General features: G+C 54.3%; 6 protein-coding genes across 6 annotated transcripts; 3 read left to right on the top strand and 3 right to left on the bottom strand.

Annotated features, from left to right (window-relative positions):
- Positions 1-1583: 1583 nt before the first annotated feature.
- On the top strand, positions 1584-9571 carry BDY24DRAFT_381403 (uncharacterized protein). The gene is made up of 38 exons (XM_076639331.1): positions 1584-1610; positions 1679-1929; positions 2015-2122; positions 2193-2272; positions 2355-2616; positions 2684-2755; positions 2834-3030; positions 3095-3176; positions 3246-3433; positions 3506-3533; positions 3613-3849; positions 3929-4023; positions 4126-4270; positions 4333-4451; positions 4528-4665; positions 4740-4995; positions 5064-5163; positions 5228-5512; positions 5630-5822; positions 5891-6004; positions 6067-6141; positions 6211-6337; positions 6496-6581; positions 6664-6708; positions 6785-6869; positions 6956-6969; positions 7042-7284; positions 7352-7373; positions 7500-7568; positions 7642-7861; positions 7926-8100; positions 8169-8366; positions 8440-8607; positions 8677-8702; positions 8761-8870; positions 8966-9136; positions 9221-9283; positions 9349-9571. The coding sequence occupies exons 1-37, from the start codon at positions 1588-1590 to the stop codon at positions 9226-9228; spliced, it is 4815 nt and encodes a 1604-aa protein (XP_076498685.1). The 5' UTR covers positions 1584-1587; the 3' UTR covers positions 9229-9283; positions 9349-9571.
- A 66-nt stretch (positions 9572-9637) lies between these two features.
- PSA1 (mannose-1-phosphate guanylyltransferase) lies at positions 9638-12524 on the top strand. Its single transcript, XM_076637673.1, has 15 exons — positions 9638-9665; positions 9892-9910; positions 10043-10099; positions 10211-10229; positions 10309-10324; positions 10435-10576; positions 10728-10830; positions 10938-11136; positions 11251-11371; positions 11453-11553; positions 11652-11677; positions 11766-11916; positions 11988-12080; positions 12174-12210; positions 12301-12524. Coding segments are annotated over exons 1-15 (1092 nt in total). The 5' UTR covers positions 9638-9659; the 3' UTR covers positions 12303-12524.
- A 1565-nt stretch (positions 12525-14089) lies between these two features.
- Positions 14090-17053, top strand: BDY24DRAFT_369011 (uncharacterized protein; the record flags this gene model as incomplete). Its single annotated transcript, XM_076638043.1, has 3 exons — positions 14090-14365; positions 14464-15123; positions 15224-17053. 3 exons carry the CDS (start codon positions 14090-14092, stop codon positions 17051-17053), a joined length of 2766 nt encoding a protein of 921 aa, XP_076498683.1.
- Positions 17054-17502: 449 nt separating this feature from the next.
- On the bottom strand, positions 17503-18343 carry BDY24DRAFT_413120 (uncharacterized protein; the record flags this gene model as incomplete). Its single annotated transcript, XM_076643143.1, has 5 exons — positions 17503-17515; positions 17612-17658; positions 17794-17839; positions 17940-18006; positions 18124-18343. 5 exons carry the CDS (start codon positions 18341-18343, stop codon positions 17503-17505), a joined length of 393 nt encoding a protein of 130 aa, XP_076498682.1.
- A 391-nt stretch (positions 18344-18734) lies between these two features.
- Positions 18735-19632, bottom strand: BDY24DRAFT_381394 (uncharacterized protein). Its single transcript, XM_076639330.1, has 7 exons — positions 19582-19632; positions 19339-19485; positions 19238-19254; positions 19121-19167; positions 19035-19053; positions 18864-18937; positions 18735-18765 (listed from the first exon to the last, which is right to left on the bottom strand). Exons 2-7 carry the CDS (start codon positions 19469-19471, stop codon positions 18756-18758), a joined length of 300 nt encoding a protein of 99 aa, XP_076498681.1. The 5' UTR covers positions 19472-19485; positions 19582-19632; the 3' UTR covers positions 18735-18755.
- A 315-nt stretch (positions 19633-19947) lies between these two features.
- TVS1 (Tvs1p) lies at positions 19948-22565 on the bottom strand (the record flags this gene model as incomplete). The annotated part of the gene is made up of 10 exons (XM_076637304.1): positions 19948-20147; positions 20241-20306; positions 20386-20474; positions 20553-20656; positions 20725-20957; positions 21030-21083; positions 21151-21185; positions 21252-21393; positions 21462-22157; positions 22256-22565. 10 exons carry the CDS (start codon positions 22563-22565, stop codon positions 19948-19950), a joined length of 1929 nt encoding a protein of 642 aa, XP_076498680.1.
- Positions 22566-22982: the final 417 nt, after the last annotated feature.

Here is a 22982-nt window from a genome sequence, read left to right as displayed (position 1 = left end):
CGTCGCGTCCTGACTCTTCTTCTTTCCTCGACTTTCTTGCATCAATCTGCAACAGGATCTGCACTTGAGGTCTCTCAGTCTTGTCGTATGCCGACCAGAGTTCTTCGTCTGTCGTCGGATCCCGTCCTCCAGCTCGTCGAACGGTTCAACGATCCAGGTTCAACTCGCCCACGTCGCTGAGATCGTCAAACTCCCCGACTTCGGAACTCAGAGTCGAGCGAGCAGTCCGAAGGAACACGACGGGAAAAGTCCTACTCGAGGTCGATTTGGTGTGATCCAGGAAGTCAGCAGTGAGCTACCCGACGACGTCGAGATCGGAGAAGCCTACTCGGAATCGACGATTCGAGGACACCTTCGCTTCCTCTCACCGGAGACGTTGGGGCTCAAGAATGGCTCGCAGATCGCCGATATTTTCAGCTTTGGAGTCTTCGCATTCGAGGTGTAAGCTCTCACCTTTTTTTGCAGGGGAACGAGGCACAGTTGACGTGAACGGAGACGAACGAAGCTGATCTCCATCTCTTCTCTCTCTCTCAGCCTCACCGGCCTTCAAACGGAGGATTCCTCTCCTAGTCCGACGACGGGGGACCTCCTCGCTCTAATACACCAACACATCACGACTACAGTACCCTCTCTTCTCATCCACGCTCCTCAACTTCCTCCTCACCTCGCTCGGATCGTCACCCTTTGTCTCTCCCCGGATCCTTCCTCTCGCTACCACTCCACGTCCTCCCTTCTTTACGATCTCCTCACTCTACAGTCAATCCTCTTCTCTCCATCTCCGACGTCCTCTAGTCTCAAGTTTACGCCAGGAGCTGTCGATGCCCTCAGTCGGTTCGAGGTCAACCAAGGACTCGTCGAAAGGGAAGGAGAGATCGCGTCTCTTTCGCAGGCGTTGGACGTGGTCAGGGAGACTGGGAAAGGGGGAGTAGTGGTTTGGGGAGTGTCTGGATCAGGAAAGTCAAAGCTCGTCGAGACCTGGACCAACAGCCTGGAGCAGAAGGCTGGGAAAACTCTTTTGGGATGGGCCAAGTTTGATCGTGAGTCCGCCGTCTTCTCACCTGGCTCACGACGTCCCTCTTTCTGATCTCTTTCCTTCTTCGACATCTCAGAACATACCAAGACTCCTCTGAACGGCTTCGTCCAACTGTTCCATTCGGTACTAGACCGTATCTTCTCTGGTGAGCGCGTTTGCTTCGTCCTCCTTCAGATCCACGGTCGAAACTGATCTCGACGCGTTCAAAGATCCCACCGAGGATGCTGCTGCTTGGAAGGCCACCATCGTCTCGGCTCTTTCGAGCCAGGGATCGTCCCTTTCGACCTTCGCTGTCCTCATTTCGCCCGAATGGAGGACCTTTCTGTTCGGATCAGGAGCTGAGTTGGAGGAGAGAACGGAGGACTCGGACTGGGCTCATTTCTCGAGAGGTGCGTCCCCTTTCTTCCTGTTTCGTCCTCTGTCGGCCGCTTGTGCTCGGCTGATGGACGCTTCCTTACTTTCGAGCAGGCTTTCGAAACACTGCTCAGAAGCTGCTGCAGATCTTCGCATCGAAACAGCGGCCCTTGATCCTCGTCCTCGACGACGTTCAGTGGATGGAAGAACAGGAACGAGATCTGTGAGTTCGTCCGGTGTTTCCTTCGTCAGAGCGTTCATTGATCGTATCACTTCGATCCTTTTACGCAGATGGAAGTCTCTTCTGGACACAGGAGGATCGGGGAGGCTCCGACATGTCCTCTGCGTGTCCATCCATCGCGTCGACGTCGATGAGATCGCCCCTTCCGCCGAGCAGCTCCTCTCCTTCGGAGCTACTCCTATCAAAATATCCCGCTTCGATGAGCCAGGAGTCGCTACTTTCCTCTCTCGAATCTTCCACTGGACCGGAGACGACCTTCAAGCCAACTACCTCGTCGCGTTTCTGTTCGATCAAACTCTGGGTGAGCATCCCTCTCAGGCTCTGCGATTCTCTGATCTTTTCTCCACTTCAGACCTGACGCCCTGTTCTATTTCCTCGTCCTCCAGGGACACCCTTCTTCCTCCAGACGCTCACCTCGTCGCTGGTTCAGAACCGAGTCGTCTACTTCAACTTTGACACTCTAAAATGGTCCTTCAAAGTTCTCGACCTTCAGGGTAGGTTTCAATTTTCTCGATATCCATCGCCTCCTATCGTCGAAGTTGACTTCCATCTGCTCTCCCTCAGATTACGCTTCCCCAGGAGTAGATCACTTCCTCGCTCGAAGTCTGGAAGCAGCATCTCCCGACGTCAAACTGGCCCTAGGTGTAGGTACACTCTTCCCTCGATCATCTTCGAAGCAGGCGTGAGCTCCGACGAGCTGATTCTTGTTTTGTTTTTTCTCTCCAGCTGCTCTCCTGTCTTCCAGCTCGAGGAGTTCCGATTTCTCTCCTCGCCGGGCTCCTTCAAAAGTCCATCTCCTCCACGGAATCGCTTCTCCTCTCGCCTCAGTCGTCTTCAGCTATCATCGTCGATGGAGATCTAGTTCGATTCGCTCACGACAGGATCCAGCAGGCTGCTTCGAACCTCGTCGAGAAGGACAACGCCGCTCAGACTCACTTCGCCATCGCCGTCTATCTTCGAACCGCTGGGTCAGAGTATGCTTTCGATGGTGAGCCTTGCAACTTCTTGGAGTCGAATGAGCCTTAGGACCTGACTCTCGTCGTTCTTCTTCGCAGCTGTGGACAACTTCTTACGCTCTCGTTCTCTCGGTCGCATCGTGGAGGATCCGGACGAGTTGGCCTTGCTTTGTTCGTTCCTCGCCGCCTCTATTCCTTGCATCGATCTCAGACTGACTCGCTCTTCTCTGTGCTATCTGGACTGTACAGCCTGTCAAGCAGCCCAACGGTCTTCTAGAGCTGCCTCCTACAATTCTGCTCTCGATTATCTCGTCGCAGCTTCCGAGCTCGTCGACTTCGACACGGACGAGACCTGGAGATCGAAGCGTCACCTCGCCACCCTCTTCGCTCGTACTCTATCCGAGGCTTCGGCCATCGCTGGTCAAGGGGACGATGCTATCCCTCGAGTGAGTGCCTCGGAAGAGCTCGAATTCTGCGAGAGACGACGACGCTGACATCTTCTCCTTTCAGATCCGACGATTCGTTTCTTTCTGCCAGACGAAACTTGAGACGGTCGATATGAGGACACTCCTGGTTCGATTGCTCGTCTCCAGTGGGTACTTTGGTTCAAGCCATACCGTTGAGAGGAAGATAGCGACTGATTTTTTCCGTCTCCTTTCAGCGGGGAAACTCTTCGAGGCCATCGACGAAGCGACGGAAGCTATCAAGACGGCCGGATACGATGCCAACAACCTGCCTCAAGATCTCATCGACACGCTTCCGAGCTCCCTGAGTGATTTTCGACGCTTGGAGGAGAAGGCGTCAGGTCCTCCTCTCGAGAACCCGACGGAGGAGGACGAGCTTGCTGCTGTTCGTCTTTTCATCATGAATCTCTCATCGCCGCTTTGACCCCAAGTTGATCTCCTTTTCTCTTTACTTCAGGCTGTTACTGTTCTCGTAGGACTGATCGGTGAGCCGAGGAAGAGAAGCGGAAGAACAGGCGAAGACATGAGAGCTGACTCGACGCGACCTTTTCTTCTTTCCCCCAGGGACCCAAATCTACGTCTTCCTCCCTGACCACGGCACCCACTTGACGAGAATGTGCTTATCCCTAGCTGCTCGTCATACCACGGCCGCCCAATCTCCCTCTCTTCCTTACCTCGTCGCTCTCAACTGCGTCACACTCTCGAGGAGGACGGATCTGCAGTTCGTCAAGGACGCCTTGGGAGTCTCGAAGAGACTGTTGGTCAAGGCTCGAGGAACGATGTTCTACTGTCTAGGACTTCGTGAGTGTTCACTTCATCTTCGCTGGTCCTATGATGTTCTGAGCTCACACGCTGCTTTCGCTTCGTTCTCTCAAAACAGTCACCGTCGACGTTCAAGCTCATGCGACGAGGAGCCTGAAGGACATCACGTTCAGAGAGTCTTGGGAACATTCCATGAGAGGTGGTGATCTCGATGTACGTGCCTGCTTTTATCTTCCTTCGACGCTACGGAACTGACCAGCCTTTTCGTCCTCGCGTCGATTTCTTTCCTCCTCCTTTCTCTTCCCTCTCGCCCAGACGGCTTCCTACGTCCTAGGACTCGAGTGCCTCACCAGTCTGATAGCAGGTCGACTCTTCCGGGAAGATCTCTCCCCTGCGAAGGAAAGCTGGTTCGACTCCATAGATTCGTTCTCTCCGGCAGGAAGAATCTTGGTCAACATCGGTGAGTAACCTCCTTTTGCTCGCTCCTTTTTTAACCCTCAACTGATCTGGATCTCCTCTCAGCCCGTCAAACCGTGGAGCATCTACAGGCTACTGAACCCGACCTCTCCCAGAAGCACCGCTTCGACGGCTCGTTCATCAACCGAGAGAGAGACTGGCCTATGCTCGAGCACCACACTCTCGTACGTCCTACGAAGCTCGACGCGACGACTCTCGAAGACCGCAGCTGACGCCTTTTTTGCTTCTCTCTTCTCACAGCATCGCTCCCTCTGGATTCTCTGCGAGATGTGGTGCGGACTCGTCTTCCCATCCTCGGATTCGAGGGAGTATTTGTTCAACTTGGTCCACGAAGGAACGAAGATCGAACACGCCATCCACGGCTTCGCCTTCTTCCCCGTACATTCTCCCTTATCTCCCTTCAAACCTTCCTTGTTCTCCTTAACTGACTTCTGTTTCGCACTCTGCAACAGGAATGGAACTTCATCAAGTGCCTCTTCTTCCTCACCCACGGAACGGAGCAGGAGCAAAGTCTCGTCGCCGACTGTCTCGAGGAGGTGGAAGCATTCTCGTCTCCTGATTGGGTCGCCCGAGCTGCAGTAGTGAGGACCCTCGTGCTCATTCGAACGATTTCGACGTCCGAAGGGAGGATCCACTGGTCGCAAGCCCTTCCGTTGATCGAAGCGACTCTCGAAACCTGCGTCGCTGCAGACCTTCCAGGTCTCGTCGGTGAGTCTACCTTCACAGGTCCTACCCTCAAGCATCACTCTGACCCGTATATCCTTCGATCTTTCTAGGTCTCATCTCGTTCTCGGCTGCGATCTTCCTTCAGGCTCAAACGAAAAACCCTCGACTCGTCTCAGGTTACGCCCACTCGGCTCACGCAGGCTATATCGCGTAAGTTCCCTTTGCCGGAAAATGACTGATGTAGACTGACTCTTGCCTTTCTTAATTTTCCTAGTGCGAGGGTTCCCATCATCGAGGGCCTCGTTCTTCAGACCTTCCCGTCTCTGATCCGTCCACCTCCTCCCATCCTCAGCCCGACTCTCGACTTGAATCTTCGATCTCCTCGGGCCTCGTCGAAAGACCTGGAATCAGTATCCCAAGGCTCAAGCTACGGGGCTATCAAGGTCGAAGAGCCTTCGACGGGAGGAGATCAGCTCGAGAAGAAGCTGGACCTCGAGTCCTTCCTCAAGACGACGCTTCTGATCGCTGGAGAGAGGGATTCATCGGTTCTTATCGTCAAGTGAGTAGCAAGTGACTAGGCGCATAGGGTGTGCAGAGGGAGCGAAAGTCGACGCAGCCTTCGACGCGGTCGGATCGCTGACCTCGTCTTCCTTTTCGATTGCACCCAACTCCAAAGACTCATGAAGGTCCTACTACAGTTCACTCGCTCAGATTTCGGAGCTCTTGCTATCGTCGACCCGACAAGTGGCAATCTACACCTTCGCTCGGCCGGTTCTTTCACTGGACTCTCAGCATTCGACCTCCCGCTCACCGACTGCTCTCATCTGGCTCCCGTCTCTTTCCTACAACACGTGGGAACGACGAAGAAGGTGAACTCCTTTCTTTTATCGTATAGCCTCCTTCTCCATGGGTTGACACCCACTTCATTCCTTCAAAGCCCATCACCTCGTCGACGAAACTCCAAGACCTCCATCGAGACTCCTTCTTCTCTTCCTCACTTCCTCGTTCTGCCATGGTTCTCCCGCTATCAAATCAGGGACGCTTCTCCGGAGTAAGTCTCCTCGCTCGTCCCGACATCTCGACGAGGAAACTGACACAGAGTCTCTTCTCCAGGTCGTTTTCCTCAGCAGTAAACACATCGATACGACAGGCAAGCTCTCTTCGCATGCCGTCGAGGTCGTTACATCTGTGAGTCTCCAAACTGTATGAGAATTGCCGACGTCTCAACTGACCTCCTTTTTGTTGTATCGAACCCAGCTCGCCATCCTAGCCTGCATCTCTGTCGAGAGCTCGCTCTCGACCAAGAAGCTAGAACGTCTCGTTACCGAGCGTACCGCTTCGCTTCAGTCGGCGTTGAACGCGAAGCAGACCTTCCTATCCCACAGTAAGTATTCCTTTCTCATCAACGTGTAGTCGGGTGTCGAGCAAGGGCGGGTCAGAAGGGGAACGGGGGAGAGACGTTCGAGATCCGCGATGCTGCGTCTCGATCTTAGACCTCTTCGACTGAAGCTGACTTCTTCCCCGCTGCTTGCTTTTCCCAAGTGTCGCATGAGCTTCGAACTCCTCTATTCGCCGTCCTCGGACTCGCTGCTGTTCTCGAGGACTCCCCTGGTTTGAACTCTGTCCAGGTCAGGCCACATTTCTCTCTCGACGCGATTTGTACTCTTCGTCGTCGATGTTTAAACTGACCTCCTCGGCCTCTTTCTGTAGAGAGAACACCTTTCGACCATCAGGACATCCGGAGAAGATCTGCAGGTTCGCGTTCACCTCGGCTTATCTTTCTCGTTCCTCCCTTCTCCCCGCTGACCCTCTTTCCCTTTCGCGTTCGAAGACCATCATCTCAAATCTCCTCGACTGGTCTCGACTGGAATCCGGGTCCCTACAGGCTGAGAGCATTCCTTTCTCCCTTCGTGATGGTGAGATCGTCTCCGTTGTTGGTTCGAGAAACAATCGAGAGAGCTCATGACGACGACGACGTTGTTTCCCTCCTTCGTTTTACCAGTAATCGAGACTACCGTAGGTCACGATTTCTTCTCCCAACTGTACCATACTCTTTAACGAGTAGTCTCCCTTGCTTTTGTTTTATAGCTCGAATCCGTCGCTACTATGTGTCAGACGAAAGGGATCGAAGTTCTGCTCGCCAACTCGGTCGCAACGGATCCAACCCACCTCCTCCTCGGAGACCCTTTTAGAATCAAGCAGGTCCTTCTCAACCTTCTCAGCAACTCCTCCAAGTTCACGACTGCTTCCGGCTCAATAATAGTTCGCTGGAAGATCACCAAGAATGGTTCGGAGCGAAGTTCGAAGGTCGTTCTGAGCGTCGCCGACACGGTTAGTTTATGCTTCCTTGCCCACCCACCCTTTTTCGCTCGCTGACCGTGATTCTATCGACATTCAGGGCGTTGGAATACCTCCTCAAAGTCGGTCCTCTCTCTCATTTGAATCCGGGGACGACGTTCAGCTTCGTTCTGCAAGATCGAGCTCACCTTCTTGCTTCCCTCTCCCTCATCCTCGTTCATCGTGCCCTTTCCTCCGTACAACCACAGAAATGGATCGTCTCTTCAAGTCGTTCTCTCAGGTCGATTCGAGCATCACGAGATCGCACGGAGGGAGTGGTACGTCTCGATTCTCGTTGATGAAACACGTCAACTCTGAGACTGACTTCGTCTCTCTCTGGCTTCCTTTCAGGACTCGGACTCGCCATCTCCCAGTCTCTCGCTAAGCTCATGGGAGGAAGCTGCTCAGCCAAGTCCGAGCTTGGGAAAGGCAGCACTTTCGACTTTTCTTTCGTCGTTCAAGAGGCCAGCGACTCCCCCTCTCCTTCGCTCTCGTTTCCGCCTCACCAAACCCCTCGGAACGCCTTCCTTCTATGCCCTCTGTCACCGTGCAGACAAATTCTCGAGGAAAAGTCAGTCCTGCTCGACTCGATAGGCTGAAACAAGTCGCTGACCGTTTCCCTTCGTTTTCTTCAGCCTCGTCGCGTTCCGAGTTTTCCCCATTCGAGGTGCTTCAACCGTCCAGGACGCTATCTCGCCCATCAACCCGGAGGGTCTGAAGAACTCTAGTTATGACTTCGTCTTCGTCAATCCTCAACTGGTGTCTCTGGAGATGCTTCGGCAGATGCACGAGCTTCAACCGAACGCGAAGGTGCTTCCTCTTTCTTTTTCTTCCTTCATCTCCCGCTCCTGACCTCTTCCTTCCTCTTCAATCAACAGTTCCTATACCTGCCACGAGTCATCGAACTTGCTTCCGTCGTCGACAAGCTGAGGGTTCCTCATTCTTCGATGGTGACGCGACCGGTCAAGGCGTCTCTTCTTCATGCCGCCATTCAACCACCAAGCGACGACCCTCCGCCCAGTTCTTCGACACCCATCGCTGGACCTTCGTCTGGACTTGACCGAACCCTCGCCAAAGTGGGAATTTCTTCAGTTTCCTCTTGCTACGAGCTCGATTGCTGAATCCTCTTTTCTTTCCCTCGTCGTTCAGGCCTGCCCGATGAAGATCCTTCTCGTCGACGACTCGAAGATCAACATCATGGTGGGCAGGAAGATCCTCGAGCGGTTCGGTTACGGAACCGAGTCGGTCAGCTTTGCTTACGACGGGCAACAAGCGATCACAGCGAGCGAGAAGACGCGTTACGATCTCATTTTCATGGTGAGTGGCCTCCCGCAGTGCTTTCAGCTTTACCACCGCTGACTCTTTAATCTTCTGCGCCGTCTCTAGGACTTATCGATGCCTGTCGTGGATGGGTGCGTTCTCGAGCCTTGACCTTTCACGTCCGACTTCGACTGATCCGTTTTCCCTCAGCTACACCGCCAACGATCGAATCCGAGCATCTCCTCTCACCGGAACTCCTGTTATCATCGCTCTCACTGCCAATGCAGATCGAGACACGAGAGACCTCTGCGAGGAGAAAGGTGCGTCGCAACGAGCTCAATCTTCTTCCAGCTCGTTTCGTTCCGAGCTGCTTGACTGACCATATGACAATCCTTCCCCCTCGTCTACGATCTAGGATTCTTCGCTCACCTCGTCAAACCACTCAATATCCCTTCACTCCACGCCGCCCTTCGTCGAGCCTTCGACGCGTCTCAGAGAGTCAAGGACCTCATCGCTCAGGGACCCACCCCATCGCCAGAAAAGACCGCCAACGGATCTCCGGTCTACCTCGAAGTCTTCCTTATGGGTGAGTACCTCCTTCCTCTTTGTGAAGTTTCTCAAGATCGAGACGTTGGAGCTGATCCTTCGATTTCTTTCGTCTTCGTTTCAGGTTGCTGAACGCGCCCAAACCGTCAACCAAACTTCTTTTTCTCGCTTATTGTCAGCTCAATCTGTGAGTTGCTGTCCGATGCACCTGCAGGATCTCCCGTTTGCTAATTTTCCTCACTCCCTTCGCAGAATATCAGCCCTCGTTTGGTTCGGATCCCTTTGCATTTCTCGTCCTCTCCTTCTCGTGTTACCTTTAGCTCCCTAGACTTTGTCTCTCTTGTTCGTTTGTTGGCGTGCGATGATATCTATACCGACTCTGTTGAGAATCTGAGCCGAACTAATAGAGGCTGGGTTTCCAAAACTGGGAGGGCCTCCCTCTTCTGCGGGGAGGGGAGGGGAGGCAAGAGCTCGAAGCCTCTTCTCCTTTCAACTTCCATCACTCCTCCTCTCCTCCCTTCTTCTCTTTCTTCCCCTTCTCCCCCCCACTCTCTTTACTCAATATGAAGGTTAGTAGGACCTTGATCATGTTAGGCCGCATTGAAAGAGAGTCACTGACCTCTTTGTTCCCTCTCTACACGTCCTTTCCTTCGTCTCCTTCGCTGGCGGTCTCTCTCCTCCTCTCTCAACCTTGTTCTTGACCACCCTCAAAAACCATCCTCTTCCTTCCCACCTTCCAAACTCCACCTCCTACGCGATCCTCTCCTTGTACTCTACGCTCTGGATGTACTCTAGGCTCTGATTCTTGTCGGTGGTGAGTCCGAGTAGCTCTTGAAAGCTCATCTCTTTTCCTCCCACCCCGCTTTGGGTTTCCCTCGTTCGTGCTGGCGAAGACGCGAAGCAGGAACCTACAGAGCTGACTTGTCCCTTCTTTTGTTCTTTCCAGGTTTCGGTACCCGTCTGCGTCCTTTGACTCTTACTCTTCCCAAGCCTTTGGTCGAGTGTGAGTCCCTCTCTCCTTCCCTTCTCGTCGAGCTCTCTCTCTCCCAAAGTCGCGCTCGCTCCTTTAGCTTCCAAGAGCTCACCTTCCTTTCCTTCCTTTTTTAAAACCCAGTCTGCAACAAGGCTATGATGTGAGTATACACCTTCTCCTGCTTCTCTTTCAGAGTCTTTCAAAAGCTGATCCTCCTCCCCGTGTCTCTGTTCTCGCAGCCTTCACCAGATCGAGGTACGCCTCTCCTCCCTCCCCAAGTTCAGCCCTCTGAGACTTTTGGATCTGATCTCTTTCCCCCCTTTCCCTCTTCTGCCCACCTCCTTCTTTCCTTCTCTATCTATCAGGCTCTCGTCAAGGCTGGGGTCAAGGATATCGTTCTCGCTGTCAACTACCGTCCAGAGGTCATGGTCGCGATGCTCAAGGAGACGGAAGAGCAGTTTGGTATCAAAATCACCTTCTCGGTCGAGTCGGAGCCCTTGGGAACTGGTGAGTCTCTGCATCCTCGAGCTCAAGGTTCTATGGTTAGGTCTCGAAGGAGCTGGTCTGGGGAGGGAAGGGAAGGAATCGGCCGGAAGAGGAAAGGGTCGAGATGGAGAGGGAGAGAGAGAGCTGATCGCCGACCTTCCTTTCCCCTCAGCTGGTCCCCTTGCTCTCGCTCGAGAGGTTCTCAAGAAGGACGACTCGCCGTTCTTCGTTCTCAACTCTGATGTTACCTGCTCGTACCCTTTCGAGGAGTTCCGGTTCGTCCTTACTTTCCAACCTCTCCTTCCAACCTTGCCGCTCGTCTTCCTCCATCTTCCTCCTCCAAAGATCGACGCTCACGCAGCTGCTTTGTTCTGCTCAACAGAGACTTCCATCTCGCTCACGGAGGAGAGGGAACCATCATGGTCACCAAGGTCGCTGAGCCTTCCGCCTACGGAGTCGTCGTTCAGAAGCCCAACTCCTCTGTTATCGACCGGTTCGTCGAGAAGCCTGTCGAGTTCGTCGGAAACCGAATCAACGCTGGTATCTACCTCTTCAACCCCAGTGTTCTCGACCGAATTGAGGTGAGTCCTTCGTTCTGTACAGGTCGTGGAAGAGGAGCTGGGTAAAAGGAGGAGGAGCCCTAGAGCCCCAGGGCTGAGCTGATCAGATCTCTCCTTCGTCTTGACCAACTCCAGCTCAAGCCCACTTCCATCGAGAAGGAGATCTTCCCCTTGATCGCCGCCGAGCAGCAGCTTCACGCTTTCGACCTCCAGGGATTCTGGATGGACATCGGACAGCCCAAGGACTACCTGACCGGTTCGTTTCGTTCCTCCTTGATTCCGCGTCGAGCAACCACTCGAGCTCACTCTTCCTTCCTTCTTTCGCTCGATCTCTCAGGAACCTGCCTCTACCTCTCCCACCTCACCTCCCAGCAGTCCAACCTCCTCTCGGATCCTACCAAGCCCTACATTCAGGGTGGAAACGTTCTGATCGATCCTGTGCGTCTCCCTCTTTCGTTTGGACGATGCGTTGTGAGCTCGAGGTTCAACAGCAACCGTTGCTGACTTCCTTACGCTTTCTCTTCTTCTTCTTCCAGACTGCTGAGGTTGACCCTACTGCCCTGTTCGTCCCTTCTTCCCTCGTACTGTGTGTACAACCGATCCCTTCGACGCGTCCTGACCTTTCTTTTCCCTCTCCCTCCTCGCAATAGCATCGGACCCAACGTTGTTATCGGACCTGGTTGCAAGATCGGAGCTGGTGTTCGTCTGCAACGATGCGTCGTCATGGCCAACGCTACCGTCAAGGAGCACGCTTGGATCATGAGCTCCATCATCGGTTGGAACTCTTCGGTTGGACGATGGGTGAGTCTTTTCCCTCCTTCATTGCCATTCGTCGATCGAGCTGACCTTCGTTCCTTCTCACGATCTTTCAGGCCAGGGTTGAGAACATTACCGTTCTCGGAGACGATGTTGCGATCAAGGACGAGCTGTATATCAACGGAGCCTCCGTTCTTCCTCACAAGAGCGTGAGTTACAACCTCCTCCTCGTCTTCTTTTCGTCTCGCTTGTCGAAACGCGTCTCTGATCACTTCTCCTTCGACCTTCTTTCACCCTTCCAGATCTCAAGCAGCATCACCGAGCCCAGGATCGTCATGTGTGAGTCTCTTGTCTTTCTTCGTCCTCCATCCCTCCCTCTCTCTCTCCAAACTGACCCTCACCCTCCCTCCCTCTCCTTCTTTCCAACAGAAACGACCACTCCCTTCCTTGCTTTACCTTCTTCCTCTTCACCTATCATCAAGAACTCCACTCTTCGCGCGTCTGGCTCGCCTCCCTCTTTTTTTGGACTCTTTCGTCTCCCTTCCCTTCCCCGGTCTTTCTCACTAGTCTAGCTTTCTTTCTCTTTTTTAAAAAAAAGCTTGTACCTTTTCTCTCAACCCAACCCCTCTTATAGATCTTTTATGGGCTTTCTGTGAATCGGCGTGCGAAGAGAAAGGGAAAAGATCTCACTTTGGACGCGGAGGGAAGGGCGGATGTCCTCGCTCAGAGACGAGACAGGACAGGAGAGGGAGAGGAGAGGAGAGGCACGCTTGGAGGGTTTGACCACGCCCCTGACTCCCGGACAAGAAAGGACGAGGGTTCGATATGAGAAGTGAGATTGAAGAGATGAGCTCGAGAAAGAGTAAGGAATGGGGATAAGAAGAGAGAGAGAGAACAACACACCCAAAGGAGAAGATCGAGCTCGTGTCGATCGATCGATCTTGAGTGGCGTCGCAAACAAAGTCAGACCTCCTTTACCTTTCCTTTCCTCTGGGAGTACTCACTTTGTTATTTTTTGAGCTTAACCACGACCTCCCTCACCTTCAATCTTTTTCACCTGCACGCTCGTTTTCGATACCCCACCCCCTTAACCTACTTAGCCCCTAACCACCAAGAAGAAGAGCTAGCCTCTCTCTCTCCAACCCAACGCACCAAACTCGACGACTCCCTCTTCCGTCGAACCCTCCCTGCTTCTCCGCCTTCCTTCCTTCTTTCGGAACGCACACGAAACGATTAAAAACTCGCTCGAGGAGCGAGGATATAATATATAGATACATAAGGGATGCCGTCGCCACCTGTCGTGACAGCTAGGACGAGCTCGTTGGGCTGGACACAGGAAGGGGAGGAAACGAGAGCTCGGAGGGAAGGAGGAGGAGGAGGAGGAGGAGGAGAGGTGGTGGATTCGACGGGAAGGAAGGAAGCAGGGTTGACGTCGAGAGGAGGAATTTCTTCGTCGTCGCCTTCGTCGTTTGGATCCCTTGGACGAGTAGGAGCAGGGAGGATTGGAACAGGAGGAGGAGGAGGGAAGCCAGGAGGAGGACAAGCGACGAGCTCAACCTCCTCGTTCCGTCCAGCTCTCTCCCTTCCTTCTTCGACAACGATTCAACGAAGATCTTCCTTCACCACGAACGAACCTCCCTCTAATGCACCAACGGATCCGTTACCTCCGATACCACTCTCGACTCCTCCTCCGCTCGCTACTACAACCAACGCTCGTTTCCCCTCCCCGTCCCCGACGATCCTCCTCTCCCCGCTCCCTCCCTCCTCGTACGGAGGATCCCTAGCTCTCATGCAGTCCTCCCTCGTTCGGAAGAGGAGTTCCCTCGTACTCGGAGTTTTTACGGAGGAACCAGCAACGACAAGTCTGAAACGCCGACCGTCCTTCTCCCCGAACCACCCTCCTTCGATCCCTCTTCCCGCTCTCCCACCGCCCTCTCCCTCTCCAACCACCGATCCTTCTTCGAAGTCGAGATTCTCAAGATCTTCAAGCCCACTTTTCCCTTCGCCTACCATCCCTTTACCACCTCTACCACCGACGACGAGCTCAAGTCCCAGAGCCGTTTCCCTCCAATTCCCAAACCCTCCAAGGTCACCGCGTCCTTCGTCTTCGCTTTCCAACGACAACATCACCACCAGCAACCCTCCTCCCTCGATCTCGTTACCGACGCTTCCGAGAGGACCGAGTGCGTTCAGAGGGAGAGGGACCCCGTCGAGCTCGATGGACGGTGCGGGTGGGTTTGGGTTCGGTTCCGGAGCGGGAGGGTTGGATTCTCCTTTGAAGGGTGTGTTTGGGGATGGCTCGCCCGTGAGGGATTTCTTTGCGAGTGCGGCGGGGAGTCCGCCTGGGAATGGTGCGAACGGGGCTTGGTCAGGGGAGATGAGGAGGAGTTTGAGCTCCGAGGAGAGGGAGAGGTTGTTGCTGGAGGGTCAGGGTGCGACCAAAAGGAACGAGAGGAGGTTCGAGTTGACGGTCGGGAAGATGATTGATGCTAGGGTGAGTAGCCGATGTCATTATGAGGAGGAGTTTTTGGGGAGAAGAAGAGAACTGACTTGACTTCTTCCCGTCGTTCGTTTTGGTTTCGTTCGGAACAGATCATCGGTCCCTCTCTCGATCCCAACCCTATCTCACCCATCTTACCTCGTCGAGCCCTCTCCTCCATACCACCACCATCCCCTCCTCCCTCAACACGAACTCCTACTTCCTCATTATCCACAACAGTCCCCAAACCCTCCCCTCTCCTCCCTCTTCGAACGCGTCTCTCGCTCTCCCCTCCTCCCTCCAAACTAACTCCACCTCCTCCTTCAACCGACCAACCCAACCCAACAAGCACCGCAACAACAACAACCTCGCCCTCCACCTCCTCCGACTACTCCAACCGCTCCTCCACCTTCTCCACCTCCACCGTCTCCTCCCGCTCGTCCACGTCGTCCTCGTTCGGTCACGTCCTCCTCCTTCCGCTCCTCGCCCACGGGCACCCAAGCAAGAAACCGGATCTGCCGAGGGTGGAGGCGGATCCGATGAGTCCTGAGGTAGAACAGGCGGAGTTTGTGGTGGTGGAGGAGGAAGAGACGGAGAGGGACGAAGAGAGGAGTGGGAGTCCCGACGTGGGAGACATGAGGAGGACGGCGACGAGCAGGAGGAGGAGTTCGAGTGGGCTGAAGGGAGCTGGAGTAGAGGAGGATGGATGGGGAGAGGAGAGTTTGCTGGTGGAGGTTGGAGGGGTTTTGGAAGAGGAGGAGAGTGGGGAGGAGGTGAGTCTTCAAACAACCTCGACGCGTCCAGACGGAACGAGACAGAGAACTGACCTCTTTTCCTTCCGTTCTTGCTCAACCTTTGGCTTCTTGTTTCCAGTCCGACCTCGACCTCAAGTCCCCTCTCGCAACCCTAGCTCTCCAATCCCGCTTCCTCTCGCCAAACTCCCGTCTCCTCCCTCGCTCCTCTCCCAACTCGCACTCTCCCTCTCCCTCCAGCTTGTCCCGTCGATTTTCAACCTCCTCCGCAGTAGCATCCCTCGAAGGTGATGGATGGGGAGGATCCGACTCCGAAGAGGACGACTTCCTTTCCTCCTCGCCCAATCGAAGCTCGACGTACAAGGGGAGGAGCTCGCTTCCTCCGCCTTCGATTGGATCGGAAGCAGGGAGGAGTTTGGGGTTGGGATTCAGTGGAGAGACTGGAGGGAGGAGGAGGAAGATGTCGAGTCAGGAACTGGTGGCTTCGTTCCCTAAACCGCCTTCGACGCCGACGACGACGAGTTCGAACAGAGCGTCGCTCGCTTCGGTCGTCGCGTCGGAGGATTCACACGGAGGAGGAGGACTGCAGTTCAGGTTGTCTATTGATTCGACGAACCCCCACCACCCTCATCCTTACGCTTCGGCTCACTCATCTTCAGCCGCCACTCCAACCCATCTCAACAAAACCCCAACCCCCATCTCCCGCCCTTCCTCCGACTCCTCAACCTACTTCCCTCGATCCCCTCCTCTCCCGTCGTCTTCTAGCCACACACCCTCGCCCACCTCCTCCCGACCTTCCTCCCTCTTCTCCGTCAAAAGCCAAGCGGGATCCGTCTTCTCGCAGGGAGGCAAACTCCTTCCTCGACCGAAACGAGGAGGAGAAGACGATGCCGAGTTGGGAGAGGTTTGGGGTCCGGTGGAGGTTGCGTACGCAGAGATGAAGGCTGAGGGAGCTGGTGGTGCTGTCGGTGAGAAGGGTAGGAGTAGAGAGGAGTGGGAGAAGGCAGCGGAGATGCTGAGGGAGAGGAAGACGTTGAGCGTTCAGGCTGCTGGGACGAGAGCGGGAGCGGGAGGAGGAGGGACGGTGCCGTTGAGGAGAGTGAGCTCGTTGATGCAGCCTGGGTACGGAGGGAGGCAGGTTCAAATTGGATTGGGAAGATCTAGTGGTGCAGGAGGAGGAGGGGAGATGAGGAGGGTTTCGAACGGAGATTTGGCACTTTCAAGTCGCATCGGAACGGTCGCGTCGTCCACGCCGTCGAAGAGTTCGATCGCTCCTCCTCCTCCTCCTCAGCAGAAACGACAGATCGCTACGTCGCTTACGATCAGGAAACCAGTTCCGGCTTACACTCCTCATGATCCACCTCAAGCGGCTCCGACGAGTCTACCACCGAAGATGAACGGAACGACCCCAACGGCGAGGAGGATCTCCTCCGTTTCCCACCTTCGACCACCTTCCTCTTCCCACGCCAACACCGCCACCACTTCCTCAGTCGTCTTCCCCTCCTCCTCTTCCCCCTCTACCACCAACAAGACTTCCAAACTCCCCACTGCGATCCTCCCTCCCAAATCTCCCCTCAGGAAACCCTCCGTCTCCCGACGAACCTCCCCGTCCACCTTCGTCGCTCCCATCGCTTCCCTGCTTCCTCTCCCCAAACCCACACCCACCATCTCAGCCCCCCCAACAACCACCATCGCACCACCCTCTCCTTCACCCTCCAAACCCAACTTCCCACCGACCGAACCGCTCAGGATCGTCAAGAAGAACGCGTCGCAGCTCACGCTGAGACCGAGTGCGACTCCTCCTGCTAGTCCGGCGCCTTCGAGTCCGACGAGCTCGCTTGGAACAGGAGCAGGTGGTGGGGTAGGGCCACCGAAGAGGAGGATGAGCAAGGTTCCGGTGCCGCCTAGTGCTTTCAGGTTGCCTTCGCAGCCGTTGGTGAGATCTCCTTAGGTTGCTTGCTCCGTTTCGCTTCGTTTCTTCTCGTTCGATTTTTCGTGATAACCCAATTCAACTATTGTCTTACCATACGCTACGCTACCCGTCTTTGTTTTTCCCTTCCTCTCTTGGACCTCTCCCTCAACCCAACTCTCGTTTTACCTTTTTGTAGCCCTTTCCGTTTCTTTCTCCTCTCCGACGCGTCTCTCAACTCAAGGGGAACAGGTTCCCTCTCGCGACTCCAGCACCTTTTTTATTCGTTTACCTCGTACCTTACTTATCTTTCTTTTACTACTCTCTCTTGTTTGTGGTGTTGTGTTTTCTTGTGTTTCTTTCGGACGATGAGCCGTTTCGCGTCGTTCTCTTCTTTTCGTTGACTTCAGAGTGGAGAGAGAAAGAGAGAGAAATCGATTGATCTGGGTAGATGGGGGTAGTATGGGGTATAGAGAGGGAAGAGGAGGAATCTAGTTCTTGTCGCTGCGAGAAGAGAGGAAGGGAGGGGGAGAGAGAGTGAGCTCGGGTTCGAGAGCAGAGGAGATGACAGGGAGAGGAAGGGAGAGTTCGAAGACTCACGCAACGAAGAACTCGTTTCCGGTAGCGGACTTGTAGGCTCCTCGGATCTGAAGTGTACAACAATTAAAACAGAGCCGGGGGAGGAGAAAGAAAAAGAGGGAGAAAGGAGGAGGAGGCGTGAGCTCAACGGACCCTTCAAGATCGACGGCGATGAGTCGCAGAGACACAGATGGAAGACGAACCTGATCAGAGATCATCTCATCCTTAGCCTGCTCAGATGCACTCTCGCTGCAAACGAAAGAAAAAGGAAGGGAGGGGAAGGGTTCAGAACGAAGCGAAGTGACGACGAGGGAGAGCTCAACATCGACTGGGAAAAAGAGGGACTCACTTCGACTGGTCTCCTCCACCCAGGTACTTGCTCTGGACCATATCGACGGCTTTGTCCAGATAGTCCTCTGAAGAATCCAAGCGAGGGAGAAAAAACAGAGTCAGTCCCAGGGGAAGGGAAGAAACTGGGAGCGAAACGAGATGAGATGGGAAGAGCTCATCACACCGAGTCGTCTCTCACTCACCCTTCGCCTCTCCACTCTCTCCTCCTCCCAGGGCATTGTTCGCCATGCCCATCAACCCTCCTCCTCCTCCGCTCGAGGAGTTCTGCTGCTGCTGCTGCTGCTGGTTTCCCTGGTTGTTCTGGTTCTGCTGGTTCTGCTGATCGTTGTTGACGGACGAGTTTTCGTTTCCGGTGGTCTGGCCGGTGGTAGCTTGGGAGATCTGAGATTTGAGGAAGTCCATGGTGAGGGTGTGAAAGGTAGAGAGAGTTTGAGGTTTAAGGTGGGCAGAGGGAATGAGGGTTTGGGGAGGAGGAAGAGGAAAGGGGGAAAAAGAGCAGCAGTTGCTTGGTTTTTGTCGGGATCAAAAAAAGAGCGCGTCACTTCACTTTTCAGGGGCTCGAGGCCTGGGGAGTTTTTGGGGAGGAAAGAAAATTTCCTCTGCTGCAGGCTGTGTAGGAGATCCCTCTTAAAGACGAGGTAAAAACATACACACCAAGAAGCAGGGGGGACGAGAGAGAATCGAAGGCGAGGAGATGGGGTTCGCGACGCGACTTCGAACATCACTTTCTCTCGTTCCTTCGCTCTTTTGCGATTTCGAAGAAGTTTCATGAGATCGGATCGGGTCGTAGAAGATTTGAAGGCTCTGAGCGTCTTTACTTGTCGCTGCGAGGTTGAAGAATCGAAGGAGGCGCGTCGGACAGAAGAGACGTCAGCACCGAGTCGAACTTGACGACTTCTCTCCCTTCTCAGATCGAACTCACGCGACGGGGACGTCAGATCCGGTGGTAGACTTGTAGGCTCCTCGGATCTGATCAGAGATCATCTCGTCCTTAGCCTGAGAACAAAAGAAAGAAAGAAAGAAAGAAAGAAAGGGAGATGGGAGGAAGTCGGTCGGCGCGTCGTGTTCAGCGAGCTTTGACTTCGAGACTCACCTGTTCGGCAGGGTTCTCGCTGAAAGGAGAGGAAGATGGGTTCAGCAGAATAATAACTAAAGGTGAGAGTAGTGAAGTAAGCTCACTTCGATTGTTGTCCTCCTCCCATCGCCTGCTGAGCGTAATCGACGCCCTGCTAACGCAAAGAAAGAGCGATCAGTCTCTCGCTGGAGGTAATAGGAAGAGAGACGATGACTGCGAACCTTGTCCAAGTAGTCCTCTGAATCAAGATGACACAAAACGAAATAACGATGAGCTCAGACTCCGAGCAACGAGATGGAAAGCAGAGAGTCGAGAGCCTCACCTTTCGCCTCTCCGCTCTGTCCTCCTCCCATCATGTTACTGGCTTTGTCCATGAGTCCTCCGCCTCCTTGCTGCTGGCCGGTAGTAGAACCCGTGTTTCCGGATCCAGAGAGAGCTGATTTGATGGAGTCCATGTTGAGTTGAGATGCTGAAGGGGAAACGAAGAAGGTCAGTTTGAAGCTCGAGACCCGTCGACCTGAGGGCAGGGACGACGGCGAGACTGCTAGACAGAACGACCACTCACAAGGTGATGAAAGATGGGAAGATAGATGGTGGTCGTTGGGAGAGAGACGAGAGAAGGGGCCATGCTACTCCTTTTTCGAGCTGCAGCTTCATGACGCTCGTGCGACCCATCTCGGGAGGTTTTTGAGTGACGCGTTGGACGTCTCCTGGGAGAAAGAGGGTGCAGAGATGATTAGAATGGTCGTAAGATAGGTCGTCAAGGAATACGTAAAGAGTATGGTAGCATGGGCAGATATAAAAGAAGAAGGACGAGGGAGGGAGGGAGGGGAGAGTAAAGTTAAGGAGAGGGAAAGAAAAAAAAACAGTGTCGATAGATAGATGAGACCGCAACAACGGGAAAGATTTCGAAACAAAGATATCAACCGGATCAAACCCTCCCTCCTACCCTATCAAACGCTGAAGCAGAGGACTCCGAGGCGGAGGTCGAGCTCGATCCCTTCCTGCCCGACGCGTCGAGAGGTCTCGAACGCTCGACGGCCCAGCCTCTGGCGAGAAGGACGAAGAAGAGCCAGATGAAAAGGAACGACGTGTTGGAGATGGTCAAGGTGAGGAAGGACATCACGTCGTCTAGGTGCGAAGAAAGAGGAAGGCGAAGAGATGATTAGAAGGCGCGTCAGCGGAGAAGGGAAGAGAATCGATATCGACGAAAGTCTTGCTCACCCCAGCCTGCTCTCATCGCTCCGTATACCACCTGCTCGTTCGACAAGATGAAGACGACACCTCCGCCTGAAAATAAAAAACGGACAGACGAGTCAGTCCAAAGAGGTTCGACGAGAGGGCTCGACGGGTAGTGACGAAGACGCACAGGAAACCGCGAAGGCGGCCAAAGCTTCCGTTGGTGGACGAGATGGGAGGATAGATCGAGGAGGTCGAAGCCACAGAAAGGCGTAGGTGCTGGATAGGGAGAGAAATGCGAAGATGAGTCAGAATGGCGCGTGGAAGGGCGAGGGAGAGAGACAGACGAGTACTTACAGGATCCGGAAGACGCCAAACAGAGCCAAGAGGTTTCCCCAGAGAGCATGGATCTGGATCTGGAACAGGTAGGTCTGATGGTGAGAGCTCATGACGAGACCAGTCTGAGAAAGAAGGAAGAGCGTCAGTCGACTCGCCTGCGAAGTTCGAAAACGAGACGCGTTCGACTCACAACTCCAATGACGAGAGCTGGGAACGGGTTGAACGATCCACTCCAGGTAGGAGGCTTTTCGATGCTTCGAAATCCTCGTCCATCCATGATAGCGACCGGGGCTGCGAGGAGTTTCCGAGCGAGTGTCGATTCGAGCAGCAAGCCCATCCCACCTCCGAAGAAAAACATGAGCGCTATGGAGATATGTTGAACTTGATGAATGGTGAAGCTACTTCCTGGAAGTGCTCCGAAACCTGTCGGAAGAGAAAGAGAAAGATCGGCGGCTGTTCGAACGGAATGACCAGGGGAGAAGAGAAAAAACTCACGTTCCATCCAGGTGTTCGTCAAACCATAGAGGAAGATGATTGTACATTCGGCAGCTGGCGAAGAAGGAGATCAGTCAGTAAGATATCGCATGACCCTCGAAAGGGAAAAAGCGAAGCTCACCCTCAGCCGAAGGAACTCTCCAACCTCCTCGTTTCCTCCTCCCCTCGACGCGTCCTTCGTCTCCCCACCTAGCATCTTTCCCTCTCTCCGTCAGTGACGACCGAGTTCGTCGAGATGTCGGTCGAACGTTCCAAGCCCATCCGTACTCAGCCCACGAGCCGAGATATCGAGCGAAAGTTGCTAGGCCGTACAGCAGGAAGATCGCTCCTTTGATGAGATGGGCGAAACAGCCGTTGCTGTATTCTGGAAAGGCAGAAGAACAGACTAGGTAAGTGCGACGTAAAAGAGGAAGCTGGTGGAGGACGACTCACCAGCTCGACAAGCTCCCGAGTAGACGGTGATTCCGGACAGAAACGACGCGACTCCGAGGACTGGAACGAGGAACCAGAGGAAGCTGAGGAAGCCGAGGAGTACTCCTTGGAGTCGAGTCGGAGCTGGAGAGAGGATCGGCTGATGTTGAGAGGAGTGCGAGTGGGAGTGGTGATGGTGATGGCGAAGAGTGGACGTGGATGATCGAGGGGAGAGTTCCTCGTCGACGCGACCGAATGGAGACTCCGCTGGAGACGAGGGAGAGAAGAGGACGACTTCCTCCTCCTCCGGACCGACTGGTGATGAGAGCTGAATCGATCCTAGCTTTTCCTCGTCTCCCTCCTCCTCCTCCTCTCCTTCCTGGATCGTGTGAAGTCCTACCTGCTCCTCTCGACGGACATCTCCAACCAACTCGTACGTCTCCCGAGCTTCCTTCCTCGAAGGAACTCCCACCAGTCTCAACATCTTGGTTTTCCAGCCACCTTCCTTCATCTCCTCACATGCTCTCCAAAAGTCCCAGCCGCTCAGAGCGAGGAGGAGAACGACGACGATCCAGCCGAGGGGACCATGGGAATTGTGAGCGTAGAGGTCGGGAGTTCTTGATTTGTAGACTGCTGACGAGAGGAGACCGATGAGGGCGAGGAGGAGGGTCAAGAAAAGGATGGGAGTGGAGTAGGGCGTGGATCGAAGAGCGTGGGCTGAATATGAACGAAAACGGGAATCGGATCCGAGAAATGTGTGAGCTTCGTCCTCCTTCTTTCGCTGAAAGCTTCTTGACGAAGGAGCGTAGACTCACCCAGAGGGAACAATAGCAACAGTCCAACCGTCATCCCAAGAGCATGTCCCCAGACAATCCATCCTCCCCACTGGCCTCTCCCTCCAAGTCGCTCGTCCGTCGCGTCCAAATTCCAGTCGTGGGTCCAGTACGAGAGAGGGTTGGGCTGATGATGGAGGAGGATCTCGGTCTCGTTGAGCTCGGTGAGAGGAGTGCTAGCTCCGTGGTGGTGGTGAGAGGAAGAAGAGTGGGCAGGGACGGGTTCGAGGACGACGTCGTCCGAGAAAGAAGAGTTGGAGCCGGGAGGAGGAATCGAAGGTCGGTGTTGCATTCCTTGATGAGCGTCCTCTTCTTCGTCTTCGTCGTCTCCGTGTCGAGGGAGAATCGCTTCAACGTTGCCTTGAGGGAGGATGTCGTTCTCGGAGCGGATATCGGTGAGGGAGAGTGGCGAGGTGGAGGAGAGAGTAGAGCTGACGAGGAGGGTAAGTAGAGGGAGGAGTTGGAGGAGTCGCATCGCTCGCGTGGTATTCGTTGATGGGTATGTAGAGACGTCCAGGGGGAGTCGTTTCCAAGGAGAGACGTCTGCAAGAAAGGAAGAAGATGGCCGTTTGGGGAAAAGGGAGGAAAAAGGAGGAAGGGAGAGGGAGAGTCAGCAGAGCTCGGTCTTTTCGCAACCCAAAGATTACGTCCTTCATTTGGAATTTTCGCTGACACATCTCGACTTATATATCTGGTTCTAGAGAACGTC

This window comes from Mrakia frigida, assembly GCF_051309035.1.
Source record: "Mrakia frigida strain ATCC 22029 unplaced genomic scaffold BDY24scaffold_7, whole genome shotgun sequence".
Classification (NCBI taxonomy): domain Eukaryota; kingdom Fungi; phylum Basidiomycota; class Tremellomycetes; order Cystofilobasidiales; family Mrakiaceae; genus Mrakia; species Mrakia frigida.
This window is presented reverse-complemented; position numbering and strand designations above follow the sequence as displayed.

Coding starts and splice junctions, on each gene's coding strand:
- BDY24DRAFT_381394 (XM_076639330.1), bottom strand. CDS start 19,471: ATGGACTCCATCAAATCAGCTCTCTCTGGATCCGGAAACACGGGTTCT.
- BDY24DRAFT_381403 (XM_076639331.1), top strand. CDS start 1,588: ATGGAAGAACAGGAACGAGATCT. Junction 1,611..1,678: donor GAAGAACAGGAACGAGATCT/GTGAGTTCGTCC, acceptor CCTTTTACGCAG/ATGGAAGTCTCTTCTGGACA. Junction 7,862..7,925: donor AGACAAATTCTCGAGGAAAA/GTCAGTCCTGCT, acceptor CGTTTTCTTCAG/CCTCGTCGCGTTCCGAGTTT.
- PSA1 (XM_076637673.1), top strand. Junction 11,554..11,651: donor GAAACGTTCTGATCGATCCT/GTGCGTCTCCCT, acceptor TTCTTCTTCCAG/ACTGCTGAGGTTGACCCTAC. Junction 12,081..12,173: donor CCGTTCTTCCTCACAAGAGC/GTGAGTTACAAC, acceptor TCACCCTTCCAG/ATCTCAAGCAGCATCACCGA.